Genomic DNA, 17,842 nt, shown 5'->3' on the forward strand with positions numbered 1-17,842 from the left:
TTTGATGTTTTATTTTTATATAAAATAAACAGTCGCTTAAACCTTTTTAGGTCTGGGCCTCAGATTTCAGTATCTGTTACGTGATCAATTGTTAATCTAATAGGTGATCAGCCTCCTGTGCCTGACATACGCCGCCGACTTTTTGGGTCTAAGGCAAGCCAGTTTCCGATGTTTTCCTTCACCGTTCGAGCGAATGTTAAATGCGCACATAGAAAAAAAGTCCATTGTAATATATAACAAAATTAGATAGATACTATATTTCTATTGAATACTAAATTGGTATAATTATTTAATTAACGGAGTGTGGAGTACACGTATTGGCCTATGATTGGTAAAAAACAACAGCCTTTAGGCTACTCTAGATCCTGATAAAGTATTGTATAACTATATCGAATTACCATGCGCCTGCGCCGTCTGCGGCCGACACACACGAATACCCAAATCCGTTCACTTAAATTATTACAACATTATGTTGCCACTTATATAGACTGTAGGCGATTTACACTGGAACGACGTAAAATAACGCTATTAGATTATTTTAATCATAAATCTGACATCTGTCAGATTAGTTGGAAACGGGTTCAATTTTTGGGCAAAGATTGTATTTAGTTATAAAGAATAAAAATGTCGTCAATTACTTTAATATTGATGACTTTTTACAAAATATTTTACAAATACTTTAGCAGAGAAACCCTTTCTTAAGGGTTTAGTATATCTTTCATTTAATAAAGAGGTAATATGAGCAAGAAGAGAGCAGTCAATTAAAGCTATACTGAATGAATAAATCATCAGTTTTAGCGACGAATATAACCTCTTAGAACTACTGTAAAGTGCGTGTAAGCTGTCATTTCGTACACGTCAATCTCGGAGCTGTCACAAATCTTTTCTGACAGCGTTTTTACTTTTGTATATTCCGGAATATAAATCCTCAGTGTGACTAGATGATTTAAAATTCTACTGTACATTCGTTTTTAACGCATGCTATGGCGACTATTAGACCGTCGTTCGTGAGAATCAAGCCTTATAATGACATAATAATAGACTTATCAATGAATAATTAAATTTATATCTTTTAAATTGTAGTTCCGTTATCAGGTCAATGAATTGGGTTTGATCAAGGCTTTGACGTGACTTTCACCTTTATACGTAATTAAATTTAAATACAATATTATTTTTTTAATTAAAATTATATAGGACAAGCTTTCATTTCACGTAAGCGATAGCGGCAAAAATGGATAACCTTCAATCTTTTTTTGAACAAATGAAAATAGAAATGTCAAAACAAACCGATGACATTATGGCACGGATTGATGAAAAACTAGTTCCTTTTAGACTTGAAATGCAGGAATTAAAATCAGAAAATGAGAAATTAAAGGAAAAAATAAACAATCTTGAAAAATATAGAAGATACAACAACCTAATTTTATATGGAGTAAAAGAAACCGAAACATCGACTATCGACCTAATCGAAATAATCAAAAAGAAATTTGAACATGATTTAAACATTACTTTTGAAGATAGGGATGTGAACACGATCTATAGAATTGGCAAAAATAACACAAAAAACGGAAAAGAAAGGCCTATCCTCCTAACATTCGTGAACGCCTGGAAGAAAAACGAGATAGTGGTAAATAAAAAGAAATTGAAAAACTTGTATTTATCTGAAGACTACCCGAAAGAAATATTGGACATGAGAAAGAAACTACAACCAAAAGTGGAAGAGGAAAGGAAGAAGGGCAATTACGCATACATAAACTACGACAAGCTAATTATTAAACAGGGCAAACCAGGTAACGAAAAACGCAAAAGGGAAACATCAACCTCGCCTAACGCAATAGAGCACCCTCACAAACAACAACTGTCAACAAAAACAGCTCGGTTAAATGCATTCGACATAATGAGGAATAGAAGTAATTCCTTACCTTCTGCCAATGTGCCAACCGTTCAGAATCTATAGGATATTGCCATCAGCCACCGGAACAAAACATTAAACAGACGAGAACTAATAGATAAAAGAAACAAAACATTCCCCAATCCGACTTGTCATCGTGGGGAATCAGACTACAACCCTCCACCAAATAGAGAAATAGATCATGGTATGAAACAAACACTCAAAATCTGCAATTATAATGTAAAATCGCTAGGATCAATAGAACGATTCCTTGAATTGACTAATGCTCTAAAAAATATTAACTGGGACATTATAGGCCTTGCAGAAGTCCGAAAAATGGGATGTAAGATAGAAGAGCACAGCGACCTTATATTTTGCTATATTGGCGAAACTAAAGGACTATATGGAGTGGGATTCCTTATCAAGAAAATGTATAAAAATAACATCATCAACTTTATAGGAATCTCTGAAAGAGTAGCACTTCTACAAATGAAGTTTGATTGCTTCTCTTTTTCAATAATCCAAGCATATGCACCGACAGAGAGATCAACAGAGGAAGAAATTGAAATTTTTTACAAAGACATTGAATTTGCTCACACAAAGACAGAAGGGAAGGTCATTGTCATGGGAGATTTCAACGCGAAAATAGGATGTCCAAAAACAAACTACTATCCAGTAATGGGAAAATTTGGTTACGGAGTACGGAATGATAGAGGGGAACGGCTCTTAATTTATGCTCATCAATACAAACTATCCATAATGAACTCATTTTTCAAAAAGAAAGCAAGCTCTAGATGGACATGGTTATCACCCGACCACAAAACTAAAAATGAAATAGATTTTATTATGATAACCCACAACAAACTTATAACTAATATTGAGGTACTTAACAAAGTTGAATTCTCTTCCGATCATAGATTAGTGAGAGCAACATTACTTTTGAGTAGTCCAGTAAAGAGCAGAAAAACCTATACAACACCAGCTAATATCCCCAAGACAGAAACAGAAATAAAGTGCTACATCGGAAATCTACAAAAACATACAGAAAATATAAAAACAGACAGCATTGATATCCAAACATACTACAATATCCTGGAAAAAGGCATAACAGAGAGCTTAAAATACAAAACCAATATGTATCCCCACCAACACAATATCTTCTCAAAAGACACAATGGAACTTTTAAAAAGGCGCACGGAACTACTACACACAAAGAACAAAACTAAAGATATGAAAACAGAACTAAGCAGAATATACAAAGAGACTAATAGATCAATCCGTAAGGACTACAACAACCACAGATACGAGATTATTACAAGGAACATTAAACATTTTAGAAGTGCCAAAAAAGCATACAAAGAACTAACTACACACAAGTCCTGGATTCAAAAACTTGAAAATAACTCACTAAAAACAAAATCCAGAAAAGATGTAATAAATCACGCTACTAACTTCTACAAAAACTTATATAGTAAACAAAATAACCCCGAAATCATATCGCAAACAACCCATACGAACACGACAGATCACATCAGACAAATTGAATACTCCGAAGTTTATGATCATATGAAAAAGCTGAAAGCCGAGAAGAGTCCCGGACCAGACGGAATATGCAATGAGGCACTTAAAATAGGAGCACCCATTTTAACATATCATTTTACGCGATTGTTCAATAAGATACTAGATGAAGAAAAGGTACCAAAACAGTGGTGTACATCGGATATAATCCTTCTCTTCAAGAAAGGAAATCCCTTAGATATAGGGAATTACAGGCCCATAAGTCTGCTGGCAAGTATTTATAAACTATTTTCATCCATAATCTTAAAGAGAATATCTGACGATATTGATAAGCAGCAACCAAAAGAACAGGCAGGATTCAGATCAAGCTTCAGCACAATGGACCACATACAGACATTAGAACAAGTCATAGAAAAATACAGAGAATACAATAGACCTCTGTATGTGGCGTTCATTGACTATAGCAAAGCTTTTGATAGCATTAGTCACTGTGCAATCTGGAACGCTTTACAATATTCAAATATCAACCAGAAATACATCAATGTTTTGAAATATATCTATACAAAAAGCACGAGCAGAGTTAAATTAGAAACTAGAGGTGACGAAATAAACATAGAACGCGGAGTTAGACAAGGTGATCCTCTTTCCCCGAAGCTGTTTATAGCAGTCCTTGAAACTATCTTCCAAAAACTAGACTGGAAGAACAGCGGAGTGTACATAAACGGACAATACTTAAACAATCTGAGGTTCGCAGATGATATTGCTGTTATTGCTGAGACTGCAAAAGACTTAGACGAAATGATGAGATCACTGGACTGCGAAAGTTCCAAAATCGGCCTTGAAATGAATGTAAATAAAACGAAGATACTAACGAACAATCGGGAGCGCCAGATAGTGATAAAAGGTAATAATATAGAATACGTCAGGCAATACATATACTTGGGCAAACAAATTTCCTTCAAAACTTCAAATAACGAAGAAGAAGTGACAAGGAGAATCAACACAACTTGGAAGAAATTCTGGGCATTAAAAGAAATCTTAAAAGGCAATTACAGCTCACACATGAAAAGGACAATATTTGATACATGCCTGTTACCTTGCTTGCTGTATGGCTGCCAAACTTGGACCTTTACAAATAAAATAAAACAAAAAATTAAAAGTAACCAAACAGCAATGGAAAGGAGTATGCTGAAAATTAGGAGAATACACAAAATTAGGAGCGAAGAAATTCGTCAAAAAACCAAATTAACTGATGCTCTCAGGCACGCACTCTTACTCAAATGGAGATGGGCTGGACACATCTCACGATACCGAGACAGAAGATGGACCATTGAAACCACACGATGGAAAGGACCCATGGGGAAGAGAAATGTTGGTCGACAATTAAGACGGTGGGCTGATGATATAACACACGTCGCAGGAAACGACTGGATACAAATAGGCAGAGACAGGGAGTCATGGAAAAGGATGGAGGAGGCCTTTACCCAACAGGGATCCAAACCTTGTACATAAATAATAATACTAACGGTAATTATAAGTAACCATTTTAAATTTAAGCAATTAAGTACTAACAACATTGTAAAACATAAGCAAGTTTTGGAATAAATGGCTTTATTATTATATTATTATTATTATTATTATCAGGTCAATGAATTGGGTTTGATCAAGGCTTTGACGTGACTTTCACCTTTATACGTAATTAAATTTAAATACAATATTATTTTTTTAATTAAAATTATATAGGACAAGCTTTCAAGTGCTGGAAGATTCTCATTGCGGTGGCTAAAACACTTTTTGGGTCGCAGAGCCGAGTATGTCAGGATAATCTTTTCTAGGTTAAAAAAAGAGTGCGTGTACTTATGTACGCGCGTAAGAAGTTATACTTCTTTGGCCTTCTTTATCTTTTTTTAAATATTAAATAATTAATAATAAATATTTAACGTTAATAATTTAATAATATTTAATATTTAGTATATTATACAATTATTAATTTATATTAATTATTATTTATTATTTTATTATATTATTCATTCAATTTAATAACAAGGTATGTTTCATAACCTTTTAACTAAGTAACAATAGGTATTTGTGAAAAAGCATTGCTAAATTTCTTTGAAAAATAATTAAAACTCCTTTATTTGTTTAAAAGGTATTACAAAGATCATTATGGTCATTCAAAATTCTTGGCATAGCTGCTAACTTCACGCATATTCTATTTCTTTTTACTTGAAGATTGTCTTATTCCCATCTCGCTCGCGCCGGCTATAATCACACTGACAATGTTGTGTCTCAGGTGCGCGCGCATCGTAAATTTTCACTCTCACCAATTTTTCATAACGCACCTAAAGAAGTATAACTTCAAAAAATCGGGTTAATAATAATAGTAATTTATTCCAATTAGTTAACTCAGATCCATTTTAGTTACTAGTACAACTCAGGACATCTAAATGTCATGTGGAACATGGTGCGGTTGCAGCTCCATACAAAGATTTTGTAAAACAAAAAAGAGTGGCGGAGAGTTTATTGCGAGTTCTTCTCGTCCGTTCTACGCCCTTGGTTTGAGAACTTTCAGTAAATGTAAAATTAGAAGCATTTAGAATTTAATACGTATGTATTTGTTAATTGATGTTCATAAGTGTATTTGAATTTGACAAAATTGTTACTTATTTTAGTACTACCATCCAACAACAAATATTATACATTAATAATGAAATAAATAACATGTAATAGCAAAATATAAAAATAACTAGTCTCCATTTAAAATACATTGTATATTCGTATGTTCTAGATATTTCTAGATAAAGCATATTGTTGCCGAAGGTCCTTTGAAATAGTTTTCTCAATACATTTGGTGTGACAGTTTGGTTGACCTTAAAATGCAAGGCGTGGCGAATGTTCACAAAGAACATATGAACATACTCGTATGTGTATGACTTCACGTTTAAGCTGTAATGGTGCCTATTCGAAAAGATAAAATCTAATTTTGTCTATGCGAGATTTGTGGTAAGTTTTAGGTTCTCTGACGAGCAACTTTGGACACTGGCGAGAAACCCCGAATAGAAGATTAAGTGACGTAAGTGGGAATGGTTAGGCCATACACTCAGAGGAAAGGAAAACGAAAGCGTGGCCATCCCAAGCAAACCTGGTGCCGTGCAGTTGCAGATGAGGCGAAGAGAGTCAAAAGAATTGGAGCGAGGCTCAAGACTGAAAGAGTATCTCTGGACGCTCTCTGCCCCATCCAGGGGTCATAGGACATTAAGTTGAGACGTGCAGCCACACACGTGTCTGTAATTTTTTATCTATGGAATTCTATAATTTATGGAAATCTAGGAATTGATATCGATATATATACATATATACGTGAAACTTACATTGACAATACTATTTCCTTTTCACATAATTTGAAAGAAACCAAAGTATTATGAAATATTATAATGATAAAAAAACAAGCCTTTCAGATCTGAACTTTAGATCAACTTTAGTCAAAAGGCTAAATGCAAAAGCTATTCAAATAATTCTATGATATACATCAACAATTATGAAACACCGTTTGCCTACAATGGCAAAAAAATTTCATTATTCTAATCATAGCGCAGAAACGATTTTTAAAGGTTAACATTTATTAAAATACAATCATAAAGGGACCCAATATTTAATGTTTTCATTAATGATGAATGCTTTTAGAAGTTCTATTCCATATGAAAACAAGGAAATCTTATGTTTTCATATGAATAATATCTAATATCTTACCTCCGTCCTTAATTTGCTTTCCTTTGCGGTAGACTCTTGGACCGTGGGATTCAAGTATAATGCTTTATATTCAAGTAAAACATTTCTGTAATTTTCACAATGAAATTCCAAATAAAGGCCCAATAAACTACAGAACCCGATAAATTTATTTATTTTCTCACAAAAACTTAAACTTAGGACATAAGCAAGTGACAGTTATATTCTGACTTCTGTTTATGGAAAAAGCTAGTCTGTGTGAGACTGATGCCTGCTAAAGGTAAGAGTACCTGTGTTACAGGTCATCAGGCCTCCACTACTTCGGATCGACAGAAGATCTTATACAATACAATAAATTACAATATATAGAGGAAACCACATGGGGTATGTGTGGATGTGTAAATTATGTGTATGTGTGTGGGTGTGTGTCTGTGTATGTTTTATATTTTATTACTTAAGTGTTAGTCTAATAAAGCTAAAATTATAAAGCTAATTCAAGTGCACAGGCGCTGATTAAAGATTTAAGCTGCCGCGGTTGTACCGGTGATCCCAGAGGCTTCTTCGCTCAACGATTATCGCAATACATCAAGGAAATTCAGCCAGCATTAAAGGAACACGGCCACCAAACATTGAAATTTGTTTTAATTTCTGTTTATCCATTTTTATTTAATGTTAATTAAGAATATTGTAAATACTGCATATTTGTGTGTAGGATATTAATAATATTATTTTAATTGAAGTTTTTAATCTCTCATTTCATTACACTCATTACATTATGTGAACTATACGTAGTAAAGAGAGCAGTGTTGGTTCGATCCCCGGCTGTGCACCAATGGACTTTCTTTCGATGTGCGCATTTAACAGTCGCTCGAACGGTAAAGGAAAACACCGTGAGGAACCGGCTTGCCTTAGACCCTAAACGTCAACGGCGTCTGTCTGGCACAGAAGGCTACTTGGCTATTAGATTACCAAATGATGATGAAACAGATACAGAAATCTGAGGCCCAGACCTAAAAAGGTTGAATCGCCATTGATTTATTTACACGTAGTAAGGAATATTGTTTTATAAAAGGATATTTAATTTATAAGAGCAGTGTAAGTCTAATGGTTAAGGGTTTCCGGACCTTGAGTTTATGTGTATGTGTACAATAAATACACGTGATGTAAGATACATTTTAGGGTAATATTTAGAATAGACTTAGCCCTAGTAAGAATTCCGTATGTCAAGCGACTCTGACATTGATGATACTGATGGTAATGACCCATAATTGTAGGTCATGCAACAGCCATATATGACCTAAGAAGCCGGGAAATGTAGGCTTATTAGGAACAATAAAAAAAGCCATATATGACCAGAAACTTGCCTAAAAATATAACGAAAGATGACGTAATTTAAGTTAAAGACCCTTGAAGGGCTACTGAATACATGCGAGTATGTGTTCGTAATTTGATATATATTTTTAACGGCTTGTAAAGGCTTACTGAATTGTCAATCCCCCAATGCTAATAGAAGGGGTGTCAGTATATAAAGTATCAGCGCACGCGCAGGCCTACAAACGTTGTGGGACCCGTGTGTGGAGTGGACTTTATTTTTATTTCGAAGGCTCGTGTGTGCAATGTTGCGTTATTGTGTTGTATTTGCGGTGGTTGGCTGTGCGCTAGGAACCCCTGTCGCGCAGTACCAAGTACAGGTTTGCTATATTTTTATCCAGATCTTTGATTAGTGGTTCTGTCCATGCACTCATGTATCATAGCATAACCAATGTACTACTAAAATGTCTTTAGGCCATTAGGGCAAAATGACATACCTTGTTTTCTAATCAATGAAAAATTTTATTACAGTTTTTATTGAAACTGTTCTGATATAATTACATAATAGATGTCAGAAGTGTACAAACTATTTATATATTAAAATGCTTTGTGCATTTTAATAGTCGTTACTTATTAGGAGTTTTGGTAGTAAGTAATTAATAAAAGTATATATTAGAGTTACGTAATTTAAATACATATTATCAATTGCAGATTTTATATTTATATACTATTAAAAATACTTTACCTTTGTTTTAAACAGTGTAAGTTCTGGATATTACCTAATATTTTAATTTTAAAAAAATATATTAAATCTTTATTTTTCGTTATTGATTAGAAAATAAATATTGAAAAAAATTGACCTCCAAAACTGGAAGTAAAATTTTCAAATGAGTTTTCAAAAAGTTTGACCAATTTTTTTTTATTCTTAAAAATCGCTTAAAGTATATTTTAAGTATACTAGAAGTTTCTAAGTGGGATGCTTACTAGTTAGAAAGATTGGTGAATTGTAGGTACATGCATGTCGCACTGAGCTAATGTAGGTATATAATATAATGTATCTAACATGTGAAACAACATGCTACACTTAAGAGAGAAGTGCAGTTGAAAATTGGAGTGAAAGTGAATTTACGATACTTCCGTCGTGAATACTTGCATTTAATTTTCGTTCTGAGACAAATACTAAGAACGTGATTTGAATAATTTATTTACACAAGAAATACAGTATACTTAAAACGTAATTTACCGATCATTATCATTGCAGAATATACAAGTAAATATCCGATATGTGGAACCGTGCTTTAATTCTAACAAAATTTGTTTCAGGTATTATAATAAAATATTGAATCGACTGATTTAAATTATACTGCTTTTATGATTCTGTATTTTGAGTAATTCATTAAAAAATTGATTAATTTTCACAAATAATTTCAACAGTTTATTTACATTGCGTCAAAAAAGTATCTTGTAATGAAATGATTACTAAGAACAAACTGTACATCTATATTTAAAACAAATAAAAAATAGAAATATTAATAATATATAGAATTATTAATATGATAACATTAAACATTTGAATGGTCTCATGCCAGACTCTACGGAACATTTCACATATAAACGTGCCTTTAAAACAGGACACTAAGTGTAAATTGTCTGAGATAATACGAGTTTAGTTTTCTCAAGAATAGGGAGGACTAATAGGTACTTCGATAGACTCCAATACTAAACGGCCGCACAAATAGGCGCCTACGCCCACAAGCATAAATTTAATAAGAGCAAAAATAATATCTTACTATAAATAGAATTAATATTAATTCTGTAATTTAATATATTAAGTAAATAACATAGAAGAAATCGAGTATAAAAATCTACCAGGTTTTATTATTACTATTAGACAGTATTTAACAGGAGTCGGTACGGAATAAGTTTAAGGAATTAAATATTATGACACTATCTGGTCAATATATTCTTGAAGCCTTGTTGTATGTCCAAAAAAATATAAACGATTTTAAAACAAATGGTGACTTTCACCAGTATAATACGCGAAATAGAACTAATTTGAGTGTACGACCAACCAGGCTCCAAAAGATAAATCACTCCTTATATGGAAATTGTATTCGTTTTTACAACAAACTCCCAAGCGCAATTAGAGAATTATCACTAAATAAATTCAAAGCCCTCGTTAAACGAAAATTAATCAACAAAGCTTTTTTATAAATTTGAGGACTACTTAAATGATCCTAATCCTTGGGATTGAATTGCTCCAGTTCAAACAATTTGTATGACAATACTTGGCGATTAAAAAGAGTGGCGGAAAGTTTCTTGCCAGTTCTTCTTACCCGCTCTACGCCCTTGACTTGCGAACTGGTAGTAAATGTAAATTTACGATTAATTTAACTTGACGATTCAAAAGTGTACCTACTTGGTTACCCACTTGAATAAAGATATTTTGAGTTTGAGTTTGAGTTTACTGCGCACACAACTTTTTTAGTTTATATAAGAAATATATATATGAAATATATATATATATATATATATATCAGACAGAAATATATAAAACCTATATATCAGAGCACATTTTCTTTAGCCTTATTAATTATTCGTGTAGAATAATTAAAAATCCGTACCATGATTATAGGAGTGTGAGCGTAGAGTTCATAAATAAATAGAAACATATCAATCATTACTTAATTGTGTGCAATATTTTAACTAGAGCGTTTACTGTTATGTAAGGAAACCGGTTGATTTTGGTTATGCATAGCTGTCATGATTTTAAGGTTAGTTAGTATGATCTTAATTTAAGTAGGTTCTACGGCTTCGTTGTAAAATCAATTGTATGATAATCTGTGGCAACTGTCAACTATTTCTTTTAGGATCTTTTGACACTTATCATTGTTATTATACAATCTCTTCGGGATAATTTAAAATCTAAGCAATGAAATAAATCTAGCCTTTTATTGTAAAAATGCAATGATTAACACATTTCAAATTGAAGATAGACCCTTATAGTGGCATTAGGTATGTTATTTTGACAACTGACAGATTTGACAGCTTATTAAAAGTTATTTTTAAATGCCTTATATGCTGCGACTGAGATCCAGGATTTCATTTGGAAATAATAATTTCATTTCATTAAAGAAGTCTCGACCATTACTAAGGTCTAAAAAAACAATCTGTGTCGTAATTATTATATCATATTATTACGCTTTCTTTTGTCTAATTTATATTACCAACTTATACATTTTAGTTAATGTTAATGAATGCTTACATTAAGGCAATTAAACATTATAATATCACTCTTTTATGTAGGACAATTTATTTAGACAGATATTTAAATAACATTGTTCGATATTACATGTTTATAATATTATAAAGGACTTTCTTAGTAAAAAAGAATTACGAAGAAAATTTCATGATACAATTTTTTGCGCCTGATATTATTTTCTTATAAAAGTTGCTTGTTTATTAGAACACCCATTTTATTTTTATTTTTTCTTCTACTTTAATTATGAAAAAAATTCTTTGGTTTTTGAACAATTAGACAGATTAAACGAGTTAAGGTACTAATAACTCTACCCTAGACCATGCTTACTATAAAAACGATTTTTAAATTTTAATTATAATTTTGGTAAAACTTCAACAAATAAACTCGCTTTAATAAAAAATCTGATCTTTACTTTACGATGTATCTGCTGCTGATGTAGCTCTAGAACTGAAAAGATTTAATATATCCAACTACAACAAAGTATTTGTCAGCAGGAAGAAGGTATACCACCACACCTGCTGAGGCAGTACATTGGCCAGGGACAGCAGCAACATGCTCCACGACCGCAACAGGCTGCACCAGCTAGACTAGTGAGTTACTTCTATACAACGTAAATTGTTTCTAACTTCTTGGCCAAGAAGGTTTGAAGAAGAATGTAGAGGAAGAAAGTTGAGCCCTTTCTCCTACATAAACGGAAAATCATTAACCACTCTAATCACTGACTATAGTTGTTGTATATAGTACTAGTAATAGTCAGATAATTTTAGATTAGACATTTTCCTGATTCTAGTCTCAGATTGTAGTCGCTTTACATTTAACAATAAAAGGGTAGGTATGTAATATAAGAGTATTTGATATTTGTATGACTCAAAACTTGGCGATTAGAAAGAGTGGCGGAGAGTTTTTGCCAGTTCTTCTTGCCCGCTCTACGCCCTTGATTTGTGAACTGGTGGTAAATGTAAATTTAGAATCAATTTAACATATTTTCTGTTGACATTCATAAGTTTACTTGGTTACCTATATGAATAAAGTTATTTTGAGGTTGCGTTTGTATTTAAAAGTTTATGATACCGGTGAGAATACAACTAGCATTTCGATATAAAACATACTATTTTGCCGTTATTATTATCTGAATATTTAATGTATAGTTTTCTAATATTTTTGCTATAAATGTCACGATCTTCACATTATTTTTAAATCATAACTGTAACATATATATGTAACACAAATATCAAGTATATTACATATTTTCCTCTAAAGCCTCAACTTACTTGACATATAGGAATCATACTAGTGGTTCTTACCTTATTGTAACAACTTTTTTCAGACGATTATTTCGTGCGTCTGAAACCAAAAATATAAACTAATTTCTCAGGATCGATGAAATGATTGATTACATATTTCATCTATCGCCTATATACATTTGTGTTAATGAAGCTTTCTTACAGCCCTACAGCGCGCAAAGTCAAGACCAGTACCAAGCGCAACCTCAGTACCAGCCTCAGCCCCAAGCTCAACCACAGCCTCAATACAGACCCCAACCTGAGCAGCAGAAAGACCCAGAAGATTATGACGTAAGGCATTCAATAATAATATAATTTAACAATTGCAGTGTTGGCTTAGTGGCTTCAGTGTGCGACTCCCGTCCCTGAGGTCGTAGGTTCGATCCCCAGCTGTGCACCAATAATTTCTGAATTTAACATTCGCTCGAACGGTGAAGGAAAACATCGTGAGGAAACCGGCTTGCCATAGACCCATCAAGTCGACGGTGTGTTAGGCACAGGAGGCTGATCACCTACTTGCCTATTAGATTGACAAATGATCATGAAACAGATTCAGAACTCTGAGGCTGAGACCTAAAAAGACTGGCTTTTTTATTTAACTATAAACCACCTACTCGTGTTTGGGTTGCAAGATCCTAATTCGCTATCTTTTTACGTTTTATTCGACATGCAAGAAATAAATCGTTTTTATTTGATAACATTTATACAATAAACAACTTACATTGCAATTGATTGGTTTTCTAGGTTCAATTACCGGGATTAAACAAAATAATTTGTAAATTGTTAAGCAAATCGTTACGTACCTGACTTGTTTTAATAAACATAAATAAGTATAACATTTCTAGCATGTATATCGTATAATTTAATTAGTAGGTTTATGAAATTTGACATAAAACTGCCTGTTTAATCATAATTTAGTCCTGAAATGTCGATCAAGTTATACAATTGACAAATATCAAGATCAAACTAATGTGCTACTTTAAAAACGGTCATGAGGCAATACCTCGTGTCCACATACTTGCCTGACTGTAACAAATTACTTCGACGCGGTTACATAAAGAATAATTATGGTTATTGCTGCAAAATCAGAGCAGTGTAATGCTATTAAGACAGGTCGTGCGTTGGAATCGAAGAGTCTTTATATGAAGAAGGGAAACATGTCATGTCAAAAATCGACGACATATGTCAAGCACAGATTCTTAGCTAGCTTAACTTAATATCAAAAGTCAAAGTCAAAAATCATTTATAGATAGATAACACAATGTAGACTTACGGACGTCAAAAAGGAAATATACATTAAATGCTTCTAATTTTACATTTACTGCCACTTCTCAAATCAAGGGCGTAGAACGGAATAACTGGCAATAAACTCTATCAAAGGGTTGTAAGAAAAATCCAATTTTTTGTAATTTTTTAATATGTAGAGGCATATTCTACGCATATTTTTAATTATACAAATGTATAATTAATAAGAATAAAATAAATAAAAAATAATTTATAAAGAATAAATATTCAAACTAGTAAATTATAAACAATTAGATTGCATAATTAATGCTTAACGTAATTTGCATATCCACGTAATATGGAAAAGCTTATCACGCGAATAAAACGTTCTCCCCTGCTAGTAATTTATTATAACGAGTTTGTGGCAAGTTTGAAGTGAAAGTAGATCATTCGTCCCGTACGTGTACGTAAAGTGTACCAGTTTCTATAAACGGTTGAATATTGGTTAATAATTGGGTAAGAGATTTTAGATCAGTCGCTATACCTAGTACCTACAATAGAACTCGAATATCAAGGGAGACGCCAAAAGATTGGACAAATAGAGATTTAGACTTTTAGAGGTTTTCGGCTTAGGTGGAATTGGGTTTTATTTTAAAGAGGTAAATAAATAAAATTTAAGTTACAGAGGTAACAATAACTCCTAAATTGTTTTCTACGAAACTTGGTGGGTTGTTTCTTAGAAAACTTACCTAACTTGATTGGGGTTTACATTGTCGACAAATTATTAAAATCGAACTTATTTTTCTTTGTACTATAGACGTATTACGTCTAATTCAAGTTGTAAATTTGCTATTCTCGAGATTCTACTTTACATACATTGCAAGTATCAAATATAGACTGAAGATAGAAAGAAACTACGTTTTATAATAAAAAAACCACAGCCACAACCCTTGGTCTTAGCCTAAGATGCTGTATCTGTTTCGTGATTATTATTTCTAAAAGGCAAAACGGAGATCAGCTTTCTTTACCTGACATGCCGTCGACTTTTCGAGAAGGCATACCGGTTTCCTCACGATGTTTTCTTCACCGTACGAGCGAGTATTATATCCGCACATGGACAGAAAAGTTTATTGTACATCCGAGGTTCGAACCTTTAAACACTATATAATAAGCCGATACTCATGGTCGAATAAAGTTGACGTTTTAATACATAACTTATGAAAGTTCATTGACCTTTTTACCGTAAGTTAATTCGCACTCTGACGATAATTTCGCACACTTAAACAATCGCCGGTATTGGCAAAACGGTATATTTAAAATTGGTTCTTTAATACATATGAATATAAAATCTATCTAAAGATGTAATTCTTTTCGTGTATAAAATATATATTGAAATGATACGTATTTTAATGGCGACGATAATTAGCTTATTTTGTGAATAAAAGTAGGTTTAATTAACAACATGCTATTCTTTTCACAGCCTAGCCCCTCCTACCAATTCGGTTTCGACGTGAATGACGACCAATACACAAACTACCAGAACAGAAAAGAACAGAGGGACGGTGATGTCATCAAGGGATCCTACTCTGTGGTAGACAGTGATGGCTTCATCAGAACTGTCACTTACACCGCTGACCCGAAAGAGGGCTTCAAAGCCGAGGTAATCCAATAGTTTATATTTTCCATAAACATTTAAAATTCTATAATTTTTAAGAATGCAGATAATTTCTACTACTTTAAACTTTTTTTATAGATAATAATTAATTTTGTGAAGCTAAACATAATATATACTTTTTCTTAATATACTATTTTATAACACGGACTAAACATTACTTATCCGGAGCTGGATATATTCGGTAGTGGGCTGATCAGTTTTAAAGAAAGCATTGTTAAGTGCCTATCTCGAACCTAACCTGTTTTGCTGGGATTTCTTTTTTTCTGTTTATCAAAACTTTCTGGTATCGTATTGTATCTGGTATATATTATAAATGTATTTTTTAATATTTTTTTGTAACATATGTTTACCTAAATTGTCATACATTTTGGATATAAGAGTTTGTAACATATACCGGAGATTTAGTACTATGTATGATGTGGTAAAGTTTAATAAATAAACACAAAAATAGTATTCGACTATAACTAACGCGTTCTTTACTTTGTACTATATTTTAATTGTCACTACAATTTAATCTTTCCCAACCAGGTGTCTCGTAAACCCACCGACATCGTAATCAAGTTCCCCACACCCAAGCCTCAGACGCAAGAAGTTCAGCCACCCCAAAAACAACAGCAATACGTTCCGCAACAACAACAGCAATACGTGCCGCAACAGCAACAGCAATACGTGCCACAACAGCAACAGCAGGCACACCAGCAACAACGACCACAGCCTCAACAGCAACAGTATTACCGTTATGAATAAATGAGCAATTTCGGTGTACACTACTAATTATATTCTCAAAATTATCACAAGGCTTTACGGTTGATGTAAATAACTTAGCCTTAACTATAAAAGTTATCAATTGACTTCTAATTCCGTTTCCTCTCATGTTTCTATATTTTTTTCTAATTTTATGATATTATTTCGATTGACCGTAAAGATCTCGTGTTATTCACTAAAATCACATTTTTTTTTTTAATCTCAATTCTTAATTTAAATCGAATTACAATTTATTATCAAACTGTTTATAAATAACGATATCTTCTTATCAATTAAGTGTACATCAAAATTACTGTTATCAGCTGGAAAATTCCTTTTATCTCTTATAATTTCTTATCTCTTTTATTGTGAGTGGTTTCTATTCAATACCATCATTACTCTTAAGTCATATACTTTCTTCAGTCATATTAATCATTATTAGGGATTCATTTGCTAAGTGCCAAATTAATGCATATATAGTTTTCATCATATTCCATTCCTAACTGTATACTTTCCTTCCAATTTACTTCCACGATAAATATTCTATCTGCAGTTTCGTAATGCCCTAATCAATATGAATCAAAAGTCAACCCCCTTTATTCATTTCCAAAGCATATAGCTCCGATTTCACTAAATACTTGTAACCTTTTCAATCAAATTTCTATATAGATTTTTCAATTCGTCTTAGATACGATTGGAAAATGTAGATTTCCCATACAATGTGCATATTTGAACTACCGTTTACTTCGCTTAGGCTTTTCATATTTCCATATAAAATTGTTTTAATTTAGAATTGTATAAAAGGTGAGCTTTGCATGAAGATAAGTTCTTTGACACAAGCTATTTTAAGTAGAAATACCGTCTTATATTCTTAGATTTTAGCTTTTAGTCTGCGAACTATTAGATTAAGAATTAGTCCAAAATGGTTAAGTAATTAACAAATTTATTTAAAATATTTTAATGCTTATGTACCGCAATTTAAAGTTGAATTATGTTTTCAGTGTGTGATATAAAATCTTGTTAATAAAATGTTTTATAAGTATTTTTTTTATTATTGCATGCGCCAAACAAAGAATACAGTTTCTCATTATTTATTTATTTACACTTTGTTGCTTTATAATATAAAAATTTAACAAAATTACATGTACCTAAAGGAAAGGCAACCGCCTTATCGCTTTCGAGCGATCTCTTCCAGGCAACCACTCTGA

At 32.5% G+C, this 17,842-nt stretch overlaps 1 protein-coding gene across 2 annotated transcripts; it reads left to right on the forward strand.

Annotated features, from left to right (window-relative positions):
• Nucleotides 1–8,675: 8,675 nt before the first annotated feature.
• LOC125056465 (activating signal cointegrator 1 complex subunit 2 homolog) lies at nucleotides 8,676–17,676 on the forward strand. 2 transcript variants are annotated; one of them, XM_047659570.1, is made up of 5 exons: nucleotides 8,676–8,826; nucleotides 12,200–12,298; nucleotides 13,157–13,282; nucleotides 15,696–15,875; nucleotides 16,419–17,676. In XM_047659570.1, exons 1-5 carry the CDS (start codon nucleotides 8,752–8,754, stop codon nucleotides 16,635–16,637), a joined length of 699 nt encoding a protein of 232 aa, XP_047515526.1. In that variant the 5' UTR covers nucleotides 8,676–8,751; the 3' UTR covers nucleotides 16,638–17,676. The 2 variants fall into 2 exon arrangements, with proteins under 2 accessions (XP_047515526.1, XP_047515527.1); XM_047659571.1 differs by having other exon boundaries at nucleotides 8,677–8,826; nucleotides 12,203–12,298.
• Nucleotides 17,677–17,842: the final 166 nt, after the last annotated feature.

Source organism: Pieris napi, chromosome 15 (assembly GCF_905475465.1).
Source record: "Pieris napi chromosome 15, ilPieNapi1.2, whole genome shotgun sequence".
In the NCBI taxonomy this organism is placed as follows: Eukaryota; Metazoa; Arthropoda; class Insecta; order Lepidoptera; family Pieridae; genus Pieris; species Pieris napi.